Source organism: Rhinolophus ferrumequinum, chromosome 8 (genome assembly GCF_004115265.2).
Source record: "Rhinolophus ferrumequinum isolate MPI-CBG mRhiFer1 chromosome 8, mRhiFer1_v1.p, whole genome shotgun sequence".
Lineage (NCBI taxonomy): Eukaryota > Metazoa > Chordata > Mammalia > Chiroptera > Rhinolophidae > Rhinolophus > Rhinolophus ferrumequinum.
Genome location: NC_046291.1, coordinates 2,855,192 through 2,875,399, shown reverse-complemented (window position 1 = coordinate 2,875,399; position 20,208 = coordinate 2,855,192). Strand labels below are relative to the sequence as shown.

Sequence of the window (20,208 nt, the reverse complement as noted above, 5' to 3'; positions counted from 1 at the left end):
CGAAACACTTTCCTCTGGTCAAAAATAAAGGATGGTGTCTGCCAGGAATCAGGGCAGATGTGCTGGAGGCAGAGCAAGGAAGGTCTGGGAAAAACAGATTGGAAAATGGGAAGTGGCTCCCACACGCTTTTGGAGGGGTGCCTGCCAGCATGCTGAGAGCTTTTGTGGGACCCTCCTGAAAATGAATCGCATTTGGGGGTAGTTTCCCAGTTATATCAAGTGGTCAAGACTGGAGTAGAGAAGGGCATGGATTGGCCACCTCCAGAGATGCCGTCCTAGACTGAGAGCCATCGAGTTTGCTGTTATCCCTCAGTGTACCTTTATAAAACCTTTCAATGGGGCTACAATTAACCTCATGGAAGCTCATGGATGCCTCATGGAAGAATCAATGACCACATGTTTTCTGGGATATTGTATCAATAAGTATTATCGATTGCTATGCACAGACTTAATTTCAAGGCTCGATACGCAAGACACACCCCCACAAACCGGGATGGAGGAGTTAAAGAGTTTTATTACAAAGCGAAAGTAAATAAGACAAGATAGAGATTAGGGGAATATGTCATCCTAGCACTAACAAGCAAGGAGGCAATTCATCGTACCACCAGGGCCCAGTCTATTAGAGTCGCAGAAGCAGCACCAGCCCTTCATCAGGATGGGTGAAATACCTTGCAGCAGCAGAGGCAGCCTGGGGAACCACCGTACCTGCCTTTGTTCTTCTGGGGTTTTAAGGACTTTACTAACAACAGTGGTAAGGAGCCAATAAGCATACATGTCAGCAACACAAGGAACTGGTCCCGGGTCTGGCTAGGAGCCGGGGCCAGTCCTTGGTACGAGATTAGATGTGCCGGAGCCTGCGAAGGCCAGGCTCCCCATCCTGTACTTTCTTGGTCCTTGGAGGGTAGCCAGTCCTCCCAAGGCCAAGCACGTATCCAAGTCACTGTGCAAGTTTACATCCCCAAATGTCCCCAAGCAGACCTTCATATGTTCTATCCCTTACAGATATGTTTCCTTCTACAACGTCAACTGAACTTTTTTTCTAATATTTATTTTTCTAATATTATCTGCAGTAACAACCAAGAGGAGAAAATTATTCAAATGAATGCTAATTACATTTTTCAATTGAAAAAAAAAATTGATATCACACTCTTCAGTCATGGGTCCCAAGTTCATACCTGTCCGAGGTGGGAAAGGTGTGACCATTCCTGGAGGGGCAGGAGTGACCCTAGAGGGTCCAAATGCGTTCAGGATCCTGTCTTCTAGATTGGGGGTATCTCTGAACTCTCGCACCATGAAGATCAGTCTGGGGTCATTGGTGATGGTCTGCAACTCTGTTCTGTCGATGTTTCGGGTCCCAACCCCTAAACTCACAATCCCCGAGGAGCGTATGACCTGTGAAAACCTGGAAACGTCATCCTGGGATTTTCCACCCAGAAACAGAACGAGGTGTTGGGGCACACCATCTTCTATCCGGCTCCCAGCAGACTTGACAAAGAGATTTCTTGCCACAAATTCCAGAGCTTTGCCAGTGTTCAGCGGAGACCCTCCTCTGAACCTCAGGCGATGTATGGCGTCGAGCACGGAGGCCTGGGATTTATAGGTCTTCAGGTAGAACTCAGGAAAGGCTTCGTTGCTGAACTGCACAAGCCCAATTCTCACTTTATTGGGGCCAACACTGAGTCTTCGAACAATCTTCATGATAAAATCTCGAATATGTGCGATGTTGTCAGCCCCCACGCCATCAGAGCTATCAATGAGGAAGACGATGTCTGCGGCATCACTCTCAACAGCTAGATACAAGGGAAACAGGAGAAAAATGCGGTACACGACTGGTGCTCAACTGGTTTTGTCTCTGCATTTGCTCCTGAACTTTGCATTGTGTTGCACCATAATATGAGTGTTAAAATTATAACTGGATGCACATGTGTTTATCTCTTGGGCTTTTTAAAATTGATTCCCAAAATTGGGCCTTTTTCACCCAAACACTATCTACTTCTTGAATTATCTTAAGTTCTCCAAAACTTTCTGAGTCTACTTGATTTTAATTTTGGCTTTGTGGCCTGGGTTACAATTAATGTTAAAAATGAAAGCAGCATTTAGAAAATAATCCTGGAGACCATAATCTACAGAACTGTGAACTGTTACTACCAGAAGGGACTGAGCTCATCCAAACTAACATCTTTGTTGTACGGAAAGAGAGAGACAGCTGAGGCCAAAGGTCCTCGCCTCGCCCTTAGCTACCAACCACCCAGAGAATGCCAACTGTCTCCCAAAGGGCCACTACATCTCCCCAGGTGTTTGATTCATAGTATTTCTTTTTGCTCACATATCTCTAGCATTTATACAAAGTTTTTATTTTCACTATTACTTCTCCTATTTTCTTTACATGAGTCCATTTTTTAACTATACAATTAATCAAAAAGTCCTGAGAAAGATGAGCCATGTTTTCCTCTTAGTTAGAATTCTGGGTACTTCTTGGATGTCCTTTTATGAAACTACTCAGAATATGTTGTCACCCAACAAATTCAACCTGTCTTTTGACTCATAAATCCCTGGGCTACTCAGAGTGATTTTGCTGTGCTGTGCTGATTATTCTGAACTTTGTATTGCATTGCAGGGGGGAAAAAAGGAAAAAAGAAAACTAGCACAGCAAAAACTGAGCAAGTCACAGAATTGAACCCTTTACACTGAGAAAGAAAATTTGTCTCAGCCAAGCCTTGGGTTCTCCTATAGGACACAAAAGATTTCAGAGAACTTCAGCATCAGAGAAAACCACACTGTGACCACGATGGATCAAGACAAAAATGAGGTCATGCTGTAATCATGTGAACACTGACAAAAAAGAAGACAAAAATAACCAAACACTTCCTGTCTTGGCTAAAGGGAGTGACAACTGCTTTTGCACCAATTCTAACTTTAGCCGTAAGATTTAGTAAGACACCCAATCATAGAATTGCTTCCATTTCCTGTCAGCACCTGATCCTGGGCAAAGTCCCATTTCCTTAAGCCTTCCCCAGAATCACCTACCACAAGTTCAAATCCTATCAGAAGTCCTTTCTAACACCCTCTTACTGAGCTATCCCATGATTCACTGTCCTGTGCACCCTCCCTCATGCAACAAGCAATAGATGCAACTGGTTCAACCGTAGGTGTCCCCTGATTTCCATTTAACTCATCATGAGTACCATGGATCTTTGAGCCTGTTATTTTTTTACATCAAAAATACTCAGAGAACAACAGCAACAAAACACACTCCATCTTACTTGGAGGATACTGGGTGCTGGACAAAATCCGCTGTATCTGCTCTGAGGTCAGGGTCGTGATGGGGGTCAGCAGTTGCTGCTCCAGGCTGGGCAGCTCCCGGAAGGTGCTCACCGAGAACACGTACTCAGGGCTCAGGGAGATCTGAACCAGCTCCTCCCGGTCCGTGTGCCTTGCGATAGCCAATGGCGCCACCCTAGACTGCTTGAGCTCTACTGCCGCGTCGCCCACCTCGTCCCCAGATTTCCCAGACGAAATGAGGACCAGAAACTGAGGGACGCCCTCTTCGATCCGGCTCCCCTGTGGCCTCTTGAAGATGTTCCTCACCACGTACTCCAGGGCACGCCCAGTGTTGATCTGCCTCCCACCTTTGGGCCGCAGCCGCCTCACCGCATTCTGCACCTCGTCCTTGCTGGAGTGAGCATTCAGCAGGAATTCTACAGTGGGGTCCTCGCTGAACTGAACGACTGCCACCCGGGTCGTGTCAAAGTCCACGTCCAGGGAGTCGACCAGTCTCTCAATGAGGTTGCGGATGTACTGAAACTCAGGGCTAGCATTTTGGGACCCATCGATGAGGAAGACCACATCCTTCTTGTTGCCGACACCTGTGAATCATACAGTATCGTGGGTTTCACCTTCATTGGCACCCAGTTCTTAGCAATAACAAACCACCTCCTGGTTTGTCATGAAATCACCACCTGACAGACAAAGCATCCCAATTCTGAATGTTACCGTTAAAAATGCTAGTCCCAGGAGTGAGTCCTGGCTTTTCAGTGATTATAAGTCAGGGAGAAAGGAAGGAACCAGCAAAGCATAAGGAAGAGTACCTCTGAGGGAGGCAGAGACTAGACACACGAGAGCCATGTCCAGACAAAGTGGTGATGGTGTTTGGGGAAGGAAGGGATTCTCAACTGGGACACACGCTGCTCGTAGGTCGAGCCAAATGGCGCCTGAGAATTGACCAGTGGAGGGGCCTTGACAAGAGCACTTTGTGTAGCATGGTGACAGCGACTGATAGATTGGGGTGGTTTGGAGCAGAGTTGTGGAGAGCACATATAACTTTTAAAAGGAGGCTGAGGCACTACTAGATGGGGAAGACGGACATCGAGAGAGTGTTTGAGAGAGAGAAAGCAATGCGTTTGTGTCAGGAAGGGAATCATGCTTCCTACGCTCAGAGGAGAACTGACAGTGCAGGAGCGAGAAGAATTGCAGATGACACCCTTGAGTAGGGGACAAGGGACGATGCTCCAGGGGACAGAGATAGTTCACCCCCATCACAGGAGGGAAGCTGAGTATTGACACCAATGCCGGAGACATCGTGTGCTGCTGCTTCTGGAAGTTCTTTTCCAACTAACTCCTGTTTCCTCAGTGAAATGGGCATCCACATTGCTATCTCAGAGCAAGCTGAGGGAGGAGGGCGGGTAAGAAGCGCGACAGGGAGAACGGGGGGATAGGGAATCCTCACTCTGAGGAGTGGGACAGTGAATGGACTAGGAACTGTATTATTGTAGAAACATACGCTGGTACTTAAGAAAGCTGCACATTCATCATGACAGTGGTTCCAAAGTGTGTTCCCCAGGACACTGGTAGTTCCAAACGTATCATGAAAAGGCTGTTGCAGCCAAATAGGTTTTGGAAATGTTGCATTCCCTTACTGCATTGCACATACACGAGACACATCGATTACGGGGGGCAAAAAGCCTCTCACTTTGTTTATCTCAGTGTTTCCCAAGTTCATTTGATGATGAGCGTTTAGACCATTCCCTGGACACCTGTGCGACAGGCTGCTCGCTGTCCGGGACACCGGCAAGAAGAAGCTGACACCCCTCCGTTGTGCCACGTCAGTCACCCTGGCCCCCCTCACCCACCCAAAAGCACCGTCTCCTGCAGCTGACTTTCCGCTCACTTGCTTTTGCTCCTCTCGTCCTCTCCCCCTCTGCATGCCCTGGGGCTGCAGATGGTATTTTGTAGGATGTGAGCTACAAAGAACAAGACACAGCTGCTTCGTTACCACTGCGACCCTCCCCACCTGGGTGCCCAGGGAGGATAGGCTCCTGGTGGGTATTTTTGGAAGGGAAGAATATATCTCAGCCCCCTTCCTTCTCGGAAGCCAGCCTCCCACCACTTTCCAGTTCATTGTAACCAGGCCTAGAAAAGGGGAACAGGAAAGAGGATATAGACTGAAATATGCTCATAGAGCCACAGGGCCTCCCTGACACTTAAGACCAAGCAAACTCAGACGCAATCTTCACACTTTGGCTCTGGAAATACCAATATTTTGGAGACTGTGCTTGACAGAGCACCTGTGGTCAAACTCTGTCCCTGCTCATGGAAGGTAGCGGCAGCTTAGAACCAACGGTACTGAACAGGTGGTGTCAATCAGGCGGTCCCACCCTTCAGATATCTATACAAAAGCCTTTATGCAGAGTTAAGCGGTCGACACTAGAAGCCACGCATAGTCCCCTCTTTCAGACTTCAATTTGGGCAAAAACATGGATCTTAGCATCTCCCCAAGCCTCTGTCATTTCTGGCCCCCGAAACCAAACACACACGGTTCCTAATTCTTCGAGTAATTCTGGTTTTCACTCTCTATGGCAGAGGAAACAAAACTGAGAACACTTTGTCGCCCCCAGTCCAAACAAGGAGCCCCAGATGCTCCCAGAAACAATGCCCCAAAGAGCCCCCGCCTTACCTGGGCTCGGTGGAGGGACCATGGTTGACCGCAACCTGGTCACCTCTTCCCGGCTGAGCTGGGTCACTCTCTGGGAGATGTCCTGCTGGATATCCCCCAGCTGCCTGAAGGTGGGCACGGCCACCGCAAAGTCTGGCATGAAGGAGATGGTCTGCATCTCCGCGGTGTCGGCGCTGCCGATGCCGATGCCAATAGGCACGGCGCCGCCCCGCTTCACGTTCACCGAGGGGCCCCGCACGTCATCCCCAGACGGGGCAGCCGTGAGCACGATCAGGAGCTGGGGGACGCCGTCCTCTATCCGGCTTCCGGCAGTCTTAGTCAGGACATTCCTCAGGGCAAAGTCCAGGGCGGCCCCGGTGTTGGGGGTCGGCCCCCTCAGCAGGCTCAGCCTGTGGATGGCACTGATCACGCTCTGCTGGTCCATGTAGGAGTTCAGGTAGAACTCGGGCCTGGTCCGGTCGCTGTACTGCACCAGGGCCACACGGACCCGGTCTGGGCCCACGTCCAGGCTCTCCACCACCCTCTGGACAAACTCTTTCAACAGAGGGAAGCCGTTCCTGACACCATCGGAGCCATCCAGCAGAAAAACCACGTCCTTTTCACCTGAAACTGGGAGGAAGACAGCCTGGATGACTCACATGGCACGGAAGAGGGACAATTTCCTACCGACGTGGAGAGCTGAACAAGGACCCCACAAAGACATCCAATTCAGAATCCCCAGAACTTGACTCTAGGGGTGTCCTCATAGGAAGGAGACAAGAGGATCAGAGTTAGAGGAAGAAGATATGAGACATGAGGATGGAAACAGAGGTCAGGGAAGAGAGAAGACACAATATGGAGGAAGGGGCCACGAGCCAAGGAATGCAGGCAGCACCTAGAAGCCGAAAAAGGCGAGGACACATGCAATCCACTAGAACCTCCAGGAGGAATGCAGTCTTACCGACACCTTGAGTTTAGCCCAGTGAAAATGGTTCTGGATTTCTGACCTCTAACAACGTAAGAATTCATGTTGTTTTGAGCCACTCAGTTTGTGGTAATCTGTTACCGCAGCCATAGGAAACGAATACACCAATATAGAGAGATAGCCCTTTCATTGTAGAAGTTTTCAGTGCTTGAACAGTGTTATTAACTTTCAAAGGTGCACTCAGGAAACAACATTGAGGACCAGAGAGATAAGGATGGCAGAGCCTTCATAATTGTTAGCATTTCATAGATGGGAGGTTTCAAATGATTTTCTACAAATCACAGTGGATCAGTGGGGGAAAATGTAACCCAGATATCCAGGTTACAATCCAAAACCAACAGTGTGGGGGCCCACTAGTCGATGAAGAAACTCTAGATTGTCAGTTTTTTAATCAAAAGGATTATACATGAAACTGGTGACTCTTTTCACTGCATTTTTATCAGCAAATGGAAAGTGGTTAAGCACAGAGGCATGGTAATGCAGATGGGCCGCTGGAAATTTCCATGCGGCGTTTACGGTGGGAATGTGTCTGCCTCTCATCACGTTTTCTTCTTGGTGAATGCGGTGAAGGATACACAGTGTTACCCCCTTAAAACAAGACACTGGGGGGATATGAAGAGGAAACTGTTTTAGCTACAGTGTAGCCAAGTCATATGGCTTTTCTTATGAATAAAGCAAAACTCATGTTTCTTAAAAGGATTTTTTAACCACTAACGAGTCTACATCTTTATAATGTATCTGATTATGAAATGCTCTAACGTCCTTAAGAATAATCGCCCTGGTTCTCCTGTTTTGCCCTACCGCGCAGTTAGAGAGTCAGAGTCGGGAAACAAAAGTCATACATAGATCCTGCTCCTACAGAAACCACCTATTAATTTTCCATCTCCTCTGGAAACCCAAGGCAGGCTTCAATCTGAGGACCTGGGCCCAGCAGCCTACCACCAACTCATGCACTGGAGAACTGGATTGCGGAAGCAACCGGAATTTCTATGCCATACCTGGTGTCGACACCCCATTTTTCACCAGGTTTACGAACTTCACAACCTCTGGTTGGAGGTCTCCAATCTTAGGAAGCGACTCTGCAGTGAGGACAAAGGCAGCGGACGGCACGATCTGCTCTAACTCGGCAGGGTCTGCATTCTTGGCCTGTAAGACTAAAGGCACTACAGATGTCTCTTTCAGGTTGCGTGCTGACACGTCCACACTATCGGAAGACTTTCCCGCCACCAGCAGCACCAGCAACTGAGGCACCCCTTCCTCAATCCGGCTTCCAGCAGACTCCACAAAAATGTATCTCTGTGCGTAGTCCAGGGCGTAGCCCAGTTTGAGGACTTTGCCAGTTTTGAGCTTCATTCTCTTCACAACGTTCAGGATTTCAGGCTTATTCTGGTGCTGATCAAAATTGGACTCCACCCTCACATCATTACTGTACTGAGCCACGGCGATTCGCGTCCCATCTGGCTTCACATCAAGCTCGTCAATAACCTTGTAGAGAAAGTCACGGGCAGCAGCGAACTGGCCCAGGAGGTTGGCTGAGCCATCAAAGAGGAAGAGAATGTCTCGCTTGCTTTCTACAAAAAAAAAAAAAAAAAAAAAAAAAAAAAAAAAAAAAAACCACACAGTTAGGACGCAATGAGGGACAAGAATATAACAGGCACCAAACTGACGACAGCCCAGCACCACCAGCATTCGGTAATGGGAGTTCATGCAATTCGTCTGAGGATCACTGTACCAGCAAGGGAAGACAAACCCACGCCCATTGTCATTCAGATGTCCATTTCAAAGCAGTGCTTATTTGCAAAGCACTAGAATAGCTAGACGGGTCTACCCATCATGCTTCTTCAACAAAGCAAGAGCGTGAAAAGCCCTGAGGGTTCCATTCTTGCACCAGGTGGCAATCACTCTAGGAAAACAGACAGGGTTTTCAAATTACCATAAACTAAACTACTAAACATGTGGTCTTTATTGCCCTTTTGCTTAAAAATTGACCTGTCTCTAGTGAAAAGGTTAATATGGGTTAATCACCCACAGATAACTGAGTGGACATATATCTGATCTAACTGGATTCTCTGTTCATTACGTTTGAGGTTATGGATTAGGCCCCAGAAGAGTACCCATCACCACTTGCAGGTCAGGCTCTCTGTCAGTGCTTTCTAATCTGCTGTAGTTAGACAACACAAAAAGGAGGACAGCCCATTGGGGACTACCACGTGTCATGGGAACATGATTTTCAGTTCAAACACTTCTTAGGATACCTTCCATTAGCTTTCAGTGGTCTCAGTCTCGCCTGCCGTCCGTGATGTCAGCAAGCTGATAGATTGAATGCGTGCATATCTAACCACCACGTTATTCTGCAGTAATCATTCTCATCCAGACTTCCTTTGGAAATCATTTTACCATCACATAAAGATACAGCCTTTGTCGGGTATATAAGAAATAATTTTGTAGCTACAGCAGATTTGGAACATAAAAAATATCATATAATGGAAATAACGGCAATTTTTAAATGATCCTCATACATCCTCATGTATGAAAGGAAACCTATGTCCCTGTCACTCTCTCACTTCCATCTGGAGTTGCACACCAGAATCTTCACAGGCATTGGGCAAAAAGCAAAAAAAAAAAAAAAAAAAATGGGAAGCAGCAGCAGTTTCTGAATAAAGGGAGGGATAGGATGCAAGGAACGTAGCTGGGTTTTCTCCACTTGCTTTCTTTTACAAACACTCTTTAGAGAGGGAATCTGAACTTGCTGGTACAGTGACTCAAACCCCCTTCAAAATACTTCAACCACAGGGAGCCAATCGTCTGTCTACGGTCCACCACGCTCTGGAGTCCAGATGGGGCCACCTGCCGGCCAGCGAGGAGCCAGGGGACCGGGCCCCGCGCAGGCGCAGGCGCGGGCAGGTGCGGGAGCGTTACCTGGCTGGGCGAGCGGCACTTCCTCCACACCTCCACTAACATATGTGGTTAAGGGCTGAATCAGCTGCTGAGGCAAAGCCGGCAGGGAGCTGAAATCATCCATGAGGTACACGAGGCTCGGGTTAAACGCAATGTGCTCGAGCTCGGCCTTATCCGCCTGGTTGGCGCCTACACAAAAAGTCAGGACGCCCTCGCGGGCCAGCGCGTTGGCCGCCTGCAAATAGGAGTCCTCAGACTGGCCGGCCGTGAGCAGGAGCAGGAGCTGCGGGACGCGGTCACGGGTCCTGCTGCCGCCAGCTTCGGTGAAGTGGTGCCCGTGCACATAGCTTAGGGCGGCGCCAGTGTTCAGGCCCGACCCCCCCTGCAGCCGCAGCTGCCTCAGGTGCGCAAGCACGTCTGACTTGGTCTGGTATGTGTTTAGGGAGAACTCCGTCACCGGAGTGTCACTAAATTGCACTACACCAACACGGATACTGTCACTTCCAACATCAAGGCTGTTAACTACGGTCATTACAAAGTCCCGCACGTAAGGGAAATTGGTCTTTCCAACGTTGAAGGATCCATCCAAGAGAAAGATGATATCCCTTTTGTTTACGTGAACTGCAGTGAAGCACAGAAAACAAGGTGAGACATACACACCCGCGGAGGGTGTCGTCATGTGTGCCTCTGACACGTGCACACATGCCAACACGCAGGACACAGAGCAGGACATCAGTGAGCAAAGCGCGTCCATCTCGCAAAATATGGCAGAAGGCTGCATATTTCCCTCCAGCGATGGCTGCTGTTTGTGAGGCACACCGATCGCCAAGGTTACGACACCACCTTAGCTCACACAGAGACACAGTGCCAAAGCTAGAATGTTTGCAACCAGCAAAAATGATAGGAATCCTTGCAGAAGGTCCTTTCCTGGAAATTACTTCTACAAGGGTGCCGTGCCCTCTGCCTCGCTTGTGTCTATGGCCTCGGTCACAGCCAGCTTTATATGCACGAGCCTGTGACCTCTGGAGTTCACCTCTACACATTTACAGAGAGAGTTTCACTTACAGACACATTAGAAGTGTTAGCGCAAGTTAACCAGAGAACACAACTTCCTTACGGCTAAAACAAACTAACAAAATTAGGCTGTTCTCATCTTGAGGTATTCCTAGAACCACCCATTTGTCATTCTCTACTGTCCCCTGTCCTGAGGGGGCAACTCAGCATTGCCAGGCAATGATCCAACAGGGTGCCCATGGGAATTCCTCCAGAGTGAGAGCATGGGATCATGGAAACGCAGTACAACACCAAGAGTCAACTTGCTACGGTTGGCTGAGGTCGTGTACATGAAGAATCAAAAGTATCATTCTCAGATTAGAGCGTTTTCCCCAACACATTTAGAAACAATTATCTCCCATTTCTTCCCAGGTGCCCACTAAAATGAAAAACCTAACAACGAATTTTATCTTCTGTTCAATCACATGGAACTTTGGCGATCAAAGAGTGTGGATTAGAAGCTTTAAGGAAACGAGAGACGGGGTTGGGGGGAGCATGCATTCATGCAACATGGAAACAGTCGTCCACTGGTAAAGTGTGTGAGGCAGAAAAGCCTGTTCCCTCGATATTCATCTTCATTAAGGAGAGCAAGTAGTACCCATTGAAGTCATAAGCTCATAGACCGTTGTAATAGTTTTAAAAATAACTTTCCACTGATAATCATATTACGTGAGAGATCTGAAGAACCACTGTTTTTATCTTCACACCCCTCCATTCGCTACGCTTTCCCACTGAAGGACAAGGCATTTGAAGTCATACAATTCCCAGCTTGGGCCAAATGGAAAGCTGAAATAAAGCCCATTTGTTGCTGTCGCTTCCATCATTTAAGAGCTGTCCCCTCACTGAACACAAAGAAAACTTCCTTTTGTTTGTTTTTTTTCTTTTTCTCTCAAAGGCTCTGCCTGGAGACCACCCTACTGTGTGCCTGACACCCTCCCCACCTTACCTTCAGTGGTTCCAGAGAGGGTCCTGAGAGGTGCCAGCAAGCTGGGCAGCATACCCTGCAAAGGGGTGGGTAGGAACTCAGCTGGGGTGAACACCAGGGACGAGTCAAACGCCATCTCTTCCAGCTCAGCCTGGTCGGCAGCCTTGCTCCCAACGGCAAAGCACATGATGCCACTTTTCTTCAGCTCCTGCGCTGGCTGGCTGATGTCGTCCAGGGACTTACCGCCTGTAATCAGCACCAAGAGCTTGGGAACCCCCTCAGCGGCCCGGTAGCCGGCTGCACTAGTGAACAGGTTGTTCTGAACATAGTCCAAAGCGGAGCCCGTGTACAGGGCTGAGCCTCCCATGGCCTTCATTTTCCGCACGGCGGAAATGACTTCCTTCTTGCTGGGATAGCTGTTGAAATTAAACTCTGGCCTCACGGTGTCTGCATACTGAGCCACTGACACTTGGATAAGATCCTGGCCGATTTCCAGCTTCTGGATGACTTTGGCAATGAAGTCGCGGATGGCAGCGAAGGTGGGTGCTCCCAATGCCGATGAGCCATCCACCAGGAAAACTATGTCCCTCTTGTTGACTTCAATGACTGTAGATAGCAACATTGTGAGGTGAGGACAACAGTCTGAGCAATCACATGCAACTGACTCCACACAGCTAACTCCACTCAGAGAATGTTCTCATCTGCTGGGACTGAAGGGAAGTCAGGGGAGCCCCTGGGGAGTTTGTCATAACACACACACACACACACACACACACACACACACACATGCACGGGTTACATCTGCGTCCTTCCCTACGGGACGGCAAGCGGGGCTCCCATTCACCACCACCCACCTCCCCCCTTCAGTACTTTTTACAAAAATTGTTGCACAAGAACAAAGTTAGTTCTAGTAGCCACCAGTTTAGCATGCCGTCACTTAACAAATCAGAAAGCTCTTCTCTGCCATAAATCTATAGCTTGGGTTTCAGAGCCCAGAATGATGCCGTCACCCAGATGTTGAAAGAAGCAATCCGTGTCTGCTCAGTGCCCGCTGGTGTCGCAAACTTGACGTCATAAACACCTACTGCCAAGGGCAAAGGCGCAAAGAGCATAAACATCCCCATTCTTTCCGTTCTATCCTCCATGCCTTGATTGTTCAGGCAGCAAAAAACATTACTTGGCATCATGAAACTTATGGAGCCCTGTGTCGTGAAGGTTCTAAGCTGTGTGGTAAGACTGTGATAAAGACAAACGAGGAAGCAAAAACACCTCGACAAGATCTCTGCCTGGAGGTGACTGAACTTGTCCCCCTGCTGTGTCCACGCCTCGGCAGCCCGCCTGGGTCAGGGGAATGAAACGGATCAGCCCACAACACTCAATCCAGAAACCTGGCAGGGCTTCCAAGATTCGCAAGACCATACGTGGCTAAAGCTGGGGCAGGAGGGTTTGCAGTTTATTAGGTAGTGGTCTGCACGTGAGGGGCCGCCATCCTTCCACACGGTCAGTGGATTATATGCAACACTTTAATTCACTTGATATTTAACTATATTGACACTGATTGGTCCAAACCTTTCTCTACAGAAGGAATCACGTAAATGCACACATAGACACAAAGCACCCAGGGACAGGCACATGGGGACCGTCACTTTGGCATTAGCTATGGTGCAGACAATGAATGTCAAGTTCCCAGCTCTTGTGGAGACCTACAGACAGGTCTACATCGCCCCACACAGGGCTCTCAGCTCCCAGCTCACTGGGGTACTGGAAGCCACTGAGGGGGGGCGCTGGCTCCCACAGCCTCCCAGCGTCGGCCCTGCCCGCTCCCCCCTTCTCTCCACACCGGGACCCTGATGACCTCCGCGTGGACTCTCACTACACGTGCGGCCGCAAGACACTGAGTGTCCCGCACCTGCCTTCTCCTTCCCTCCGTATAGACATAGAAAACCTGTGCATCGCCTTGCCTGCACTATGTGTGCCTTGACGGCATGCCTGAGTGCACACTCTCGCACGCACAGCCTTTCTGTACCACAGAAGCTGACAGCGCCATCATGAGCACAGATTCCTGTACTCAGCTAGAGGACAGCTCAGTGCCCACCTTATCTGCTTGGGTGGCAGTCCCTCCCTCCCCCTCCATCTCCTTCCTGACGTGAAATGCCAACCCAAACAGAGCCATCTTCTCTCTTTCACAGGCTTCTGCTGGGAGGTGGTTTGCAATCCCCGTGATGGGAGGTGAATCTGAGGTCCTGCTGACCGGTCGGCTTCAGCCCTCACCTCCCTGTGGACTGACCCCAGCATGTCACCCAAGATGCCAGCTCCCCTGCAGACCTTGCGGCCCAGGACGGGGGTGACTGCCCTCACTCTCCCACATACTGTTTCCAAGCAAATTCTCCTCACACATCCAGACCCCCGTCGCCTTTCCTTGGTGCCATCTTCCTCTCCACCCTACGCTTGGGATGACTCGAGGCTTCCCCTAGGCCACTCTACTCAGTGACTCAGGGATCCTAACTTCTAATAGAGCACGGCCTCCTGTCCTGCAGCACCTGCCTCCAGGATCACACGTGGCCTGCTTGTCCTCCAGGTCACTCACACTCCACCCTCTTCAGCCACACCGAGGCCCACGTCCATCCACCCTTTCTCCCAGTTGGCCGCTCGCCAACTTCACTTCCCTCTCCACGGCCTTGCTGCCAGTTCCCGTGCCCTCCGTCAGACACTCCTGCCAAAGCCTCCTTCCTGCTCCTCTCTCTTCCCCATGCACCCCAGGCAGCTGGGTGGACGTTCCTGAGAAAACCACACAGCGGATGTCTAAGCTGCACGATGGAATTCCAGACCGCACACACCTGTGGTCAAATAGCGCTGCCCTGGCAAACTTTGCTCTCCCATCCTCCAGAACGACTCGGCCACACTCTGCTCTCTGCTCCAAGCTCCGTCCCCATCACGCCACACAGGGCTCTCAGCTCCCAGCTCACTGAGATGCTAGAAGCCACTGAGGAGGGGTGCTGGCTCCCACAGCCTCCCAGCGTCGGCCCTGTCCGCTCCCCCCTTCTCTCCACACCGGGACCCTGATGACCTCCACGTGGACACAGCAGTGGGTGCTCTTTGACTTCATCCTACGCAGCTTCTCAGCAGTTCAGGGCCCTGGGGACCTCTCCCCCCATCGCTGACTGCCCCTCCTGGCTCCTTTCCAGGCCATTCCTTTCCTCACCCAGCTGCACAAGCACAGCTCCTGGAGCCCGGTCCCCGGGGCCTGTCACTCCCCATCCACACCCTAGGTCTCCTCTCACGTCCATGTCAGTACCCACTGCCCATGGGCACCTAAGCTTGACGTGCCCACAATAAAGCTGCAGACACTCGCTCCCTAAATGAGTTGCCTCTCCGGTCTTCCATGTACCAAGTGAGCCCCAGCCCCCGTCTCCGACAATTCTGAGGGAGCCAGGCTCCTCCATGCTGCAGGCCACCCCACCTGGACCGCTGTCCCCTCTGCTCTCCGTCTGCTCATCTCCTTTCTGTCCTGCAGCCTCTCAGACTGGCCTTCCCTAGCCACCTGGCCACCCCCTCAAACACTCTCTGCCCTCATTCGTTCCATGACAGCCCCCTTACCTGTCCTCATCTAACTTACCACACTCGGGGAATGTTTTGTTTGGTCATTGGTTTACAGTTTTGTTATGTACCTACCTCCCCATTATACTGTAAGGGGCCAGTGCCCCCGTTGGTCTCATCCACCAGCACTGTGGACACAGGCCTTGGCACACAGACTGGCACATACCAGAGAGCCAAGAATATTTTTTCAATATTCATAAACAAATCACAAAGATTAAAGATGATGTTTGTAAAAGAAGCTCACACACTAGTGAGCTAGGGAAAACTGAAATGAGGGACATGTGCTGCCACAAATAAAAAAGAACTTGAAACTTCTCCGGGAACAGAACTAGATCTTCCTCTAGTGTAACTCCTTTGTCATAGATTCAAGAAACTGGAGCCCAGAGAGGTTGTGTGGCCTGCCCAGGATCACACAGCTGGTTAACATAAGACCCAGGACCAAAGGCCATCTTTCCTGACTACAGCTATGGCGTTTCATCAGGGTTTACAAAACCCGTGGAAATTTTTGGTTTCCAAAAGTGAGCAAGCCCAGAGAAACCTTTGTAGGTTGTGTTCCAATTACATGGATGTCTGCAAATACCAAGAGAATCTTCAGAATGGGATGTCATGCCCATTCTAATTTACCCCGCCCAGCAATATGCCTAATACCATTGGTAATAAGATCTCTGACGGACAGGCGGGATCTCCAGTCAATGTAACCTAGTACAACCAGGTCTGCCTGATGTTTAACTGCCACAGCACCAAGCACATCTGTATTCTTGTTTGAATTTTGCAATACACTTCCCAACTCCCACAGTTGTTACACATATATTTGTTATGTGAATTGATTAGTTTTATGTTTTTAAAATGACTCCAACTGGGTTTTTTGCCAAAGGCCCTCCTTTGAGTGTATGTAATCATGTCTCCACTCAGAAGAACTACCCTAAACTTGACAGGCACAGGTAAAAAGGTTTCCCTAAATATTGTACCACGCTGAGTGCTTTGCTATGTCCCCCCTTCAGAAGTGCATCTCCCAATAGCCAGCACAAAAACAGAGATTTTTGGCAGACAGTTCTCACATATCTATGAGCACACTTCTAACATGCAGACTTTTCAAGGTCAATGGCATTATCCTGGAGTAATTTTCTCAGAATCGTAATGAACGCTTGAGGTCCATTTTTAGGATAACTGCGTCATAAGTCGATGATACGATGACGTTTGACATCTCAAAGTAACAGGTTCGTTGAATGACAACTTTCTTGACCACTCATGAGCTTTCCACTCACTCACAGATCTTTAGAAACCTCAACCATCACAGACATCACATCCAAGCACTGGCTCACCTCAAAAGGACTTGGCTGTGTGTGGTACTTACAGGTTCTCCTGAGGCGAATCATTCTGTAAGGTGCCTGCCTTACATCTACAAAAACCAACACACAAAACACCCCACTCCCACACGGAGGGTGAGAAGAGCATACGTACCTTGTGTGACAATGGTTGGCGGTTGCAAGACAATGCGCCTTTGGGCCACACCAACAATGTAGGACAGTAATTGCTCCTGGAGATCCCCAAAGCTATGGAATTCCGGGACAGTAAACACCAAGTTCTCACTGGTAGCTATGTACTGAAGCTCTGCCCTGGGGGCGGCCTGGGTTCCAAGGCCGAAAGAAAACACGCTAGCCTGCTTCAGTGCTACCACCCCGTCGTGGATCTCGTCACTAGAAGGCCCGGCACTTACGAGGACCAGCACCTGGGGAATCCCTTCTTCCACTCGGCTGCCTCCTGCCCGGGTGAAGTGATTCTCCACCACAAAGTCAAGGGCAAGGCCGACATTGGCCAACTCCCCACCAATGAACCCAAGGGCTTTGACTGCATCCAGAACCTCAGCCTTGGTGGAGTAGGTGTCCAAGGAGAACATGGTTCTGGGCTCATCGCTATACTGGACCACCCCCACTCGCATCTGCTGAGTTCCAACTGAGAGTCTCTCAAGGAGATTTACAAGGAAGTCGCGAATGACTGTGAAATTGACACTTCCGGTGTTGTTTGATCCATCAATAAGGAAAATAATGTCAGCAGAGTCTTGTGCTTTAAAAGAAAGAAACGCAAAAAATGTGAAAGCGTTAGAACAAGTGACCACATGCATTGTTCAGTGTTCTGACATGTTTCTTTGGAAACCAATAAGAAACAGGAAATATGGACAAACGCAACACATGTTGATTAAGGAATGTGAAATTCTTTTTTAGTTCTGCATTCTGAATGGATAAGAGGCAACTTCTTAGAAATGATGGTGTAAAATAGGGACATTTAAATCAAATTTTTATTTGTGCCATTTTTGTAGAGATCTTATTCACTATTCTGGGTACATACTCTAGATATTTCTAATAAATTTGGAGGGAAATGTAGTTGCATGGAATTGTGCATTACCATACCTATAGAAGAAAATAAAGGAGTACATTAACAAAGGTCCAAAGACAATTTCTAATTTTTAACCATTTCTCTTATTATCCTCACGTAATTGTAAGAATTTTCCTTGTCCAAATCCACAGCTACAAAGCAGAATCTCAGATTCAGGGTTTGGTGACTCATCCCCAGTATGTTAAACACTTGCTTCCTTGATCAACTATTGTGTCTTCTTTTTTTCTTTATAAACCAAAATGGCCACATACATGCAACTTTGTGAATTTGAAAGGAAGAATTCAAACTACACTTAAAGTTTCGATTTTATAAATACTCTGATAAATTTTTGGTTTGATTTTCTTTTTCTCACATGATGTTAAGTTGCGTGACACTCAAATGCAGGTCTGGGATTAGGCTAGAGGTTTTGTTAATGTCTTTTTAATATTGCCTCTGTATTCAATCACGTAATGCAGAACAATGTTAAGCAGAGTGATATGAAACCAGTCATGACAGAATTATCCAACTTTGTTTTTTATGACATCCTAAACTGATTCCCTAGCGGGACCGTGAGCCTCTAAGAAACCCTTAATCAGAGTTAGCTTCCGGGTTATGCAAATGAACATCAAAAAGGCTGACCAAGACCTCTTTTCTCCCCACAATGGCAAACATGAAACTTCCATTCCGTTACTGAGAATTGGGGTTTCACAGAAGCACTGAGCGAGGAATGGCAATCAAAAAAATCTATAAACCGGGGTAGGATAGTTCAAAGGCTCAGCTAGAACATTTAAGTCAGACTGAGTTAAACTACCGAAAAAGCAAAAATATTCTGGTAAATGTTATTTTAATAACTTAAGTGTGTGTTAGAACAGGAAGAGATTTTATGGGATCATATACAATATTTATATTCTGAGATTTGGGGAAGCTATATTTGGGGTATAATTATAATATTATATGTAAGGCCATTCATTCAGAGCTTCTTCATGACAGTGAACATTTTATATTTAAAATTATTTTTTCTTTGTGCCAGCAAAATTGTTTTTATGTTCACTATGGCAACAGGATACAAATTTTGTCTCAAACAGTTGAAGAATTTTGCTACAGAGAAATTATGTTCTCACTCTACAATCCCTCTCATTGTGTAAGCTGAGCCAGAAATTGCTAGAATCAGAACTGCTCTTTCTTTTTTTACATACATCCCTGGCATCCTTGCAGAGGGAAAGATATTAACTTGGAAATATAAGGTCTAGTGAGGATAATTTTCCACTAGAGTAATTAAGACCTTGTGTTTTTAATAATTGTCACAGAAACAAATTAAATAAGGCTGGGCGTTTGCTAAGAATTCCAAAGCATTTGCCACTCTTTAGCCAAAACATTAGATTCCTGAGGGATGCGTGGGCGGGTGTGGTACCAGCAGCGTGAGCCATGTAACAGGCCGTAGAAATGCTCACGTCTTCACGTGACTAGGGGCTCTGCAAATCACACCGCAGAATCCCTCAACATGGCCCAGGCCTACACCAATGACCCCGAGGGACAAAGGAAGATTTGCCACACACTCTACAGAGCCAGACAACTCAAAGAAAGATTAACGATGATCCCAGGGTCCATAATAGAAAATATCACCGGATGACACGTTCCCTTTCAATTACATACTTCTTGATTGCAATTTACAAGAGTCTAAATAAGACAAATGAACCCTGAGGGAAAACCGTTGAATGTTTCTCTTCTAAAAGGCTAAAGAGCTGCAGGTCATAGAAAAATGTTGGATAATTTGTCATCACTGAAAAAAACAACCTTGTCCTCTTAGGCACACGATGATGGGACACACAAGGGCATGCTGTGTTATCCAAGAGAGCCGAAGCCTCAAGAAGACGCAAGAGCCACAGGCTGCTGTGTACAGCAGGGCACACCAATCACCGATAAGAACTCTAAGCGTGATCCGCTCTATGGAAAATTAACACCGTGAACGGGTCCTTAGCTCATGGGGCACTTTTTTTTTTTTTTAAGATAAATTAAGAAGATTACATTTGTATTTCTTATGCAAATACAAAATTGTTGATGGGTTTCATGCATTCTTGAAATCTTCGTGTTTTGCAGAGAGAAGAAAACTCCTACTGGAATCCTCACTGCTTATAGCACATCTTCAGTTTCCATTTTAGGTCAAAGCTTTTGTGTCTAATATCCATTTATAAAAGGGACTTTAAAAACCAGGATTTTCGGAGACTGATTGCAGCATTTATTTAGAGCAGTGGCAATCATGAACATGGTATACATAAATATATTGATGGGGGAAGTTACCTGGTGGGCAGGTGATGGGAGCAAGGTGCCCTGACTCGTTAGCAGTCTCTGTAATGCCTTCCTGACTCCCTTTCCCCAAGACGATAAGCAGAGAGTTATTAATATTATTTTATTTTTTTCTGTGGAACATGCAGTGGGACATGATAC

The 20,208-nt window shown here is 48.0% G+C and overlaps 1 protein-coding gene across 1 annotated transcript in view; it reads right to left on the bottom strand.

Moving 5' to 3' along the window:
* The window catches only part of COL6A3 (collagen type VI alpha 3 chain), an 81,581-nt gene that overhangs the window by 42,272 nt on the left and 19,101 nt on the right, over positions 1 to 20,208 (bottom strand). Inside the window, exons 3-9 of the mRNA XM_033112188.1 lie at positions 16,852 to 17,454; positions 11,815 to 12,399; positions 9,837 to 10,436; positions 7,916 to 8,488; positions 5,954 to 6,562; positions 3,264 to 3,866; positions 1,176 to 1,790 (exon numbers count right to left, since the gene is read on the bottom strand). Of these exons, the coding sequence (XP_032968079.1) occupies positions 1,176 to 1,790; positions 3,264 to 3,866; positions 5,954 to 6,562; positions 7,916 to 8,488; positions 9,837 to 10,436; positions 11,815 to 12,399; positions 16,852 to 17,454 (4,188 nt within the window). The remainder of the gene's footprint in view (positions 1 to 1,175; positions 1,791 to 3,263; positions 3,867 to 5,953; positions 6,563 to 7,915; positions 8,489 to 9,836; positions 10,437 to 11,814; positions 12,400 to 16,851; positions 17,455 to 20,208) is intronic.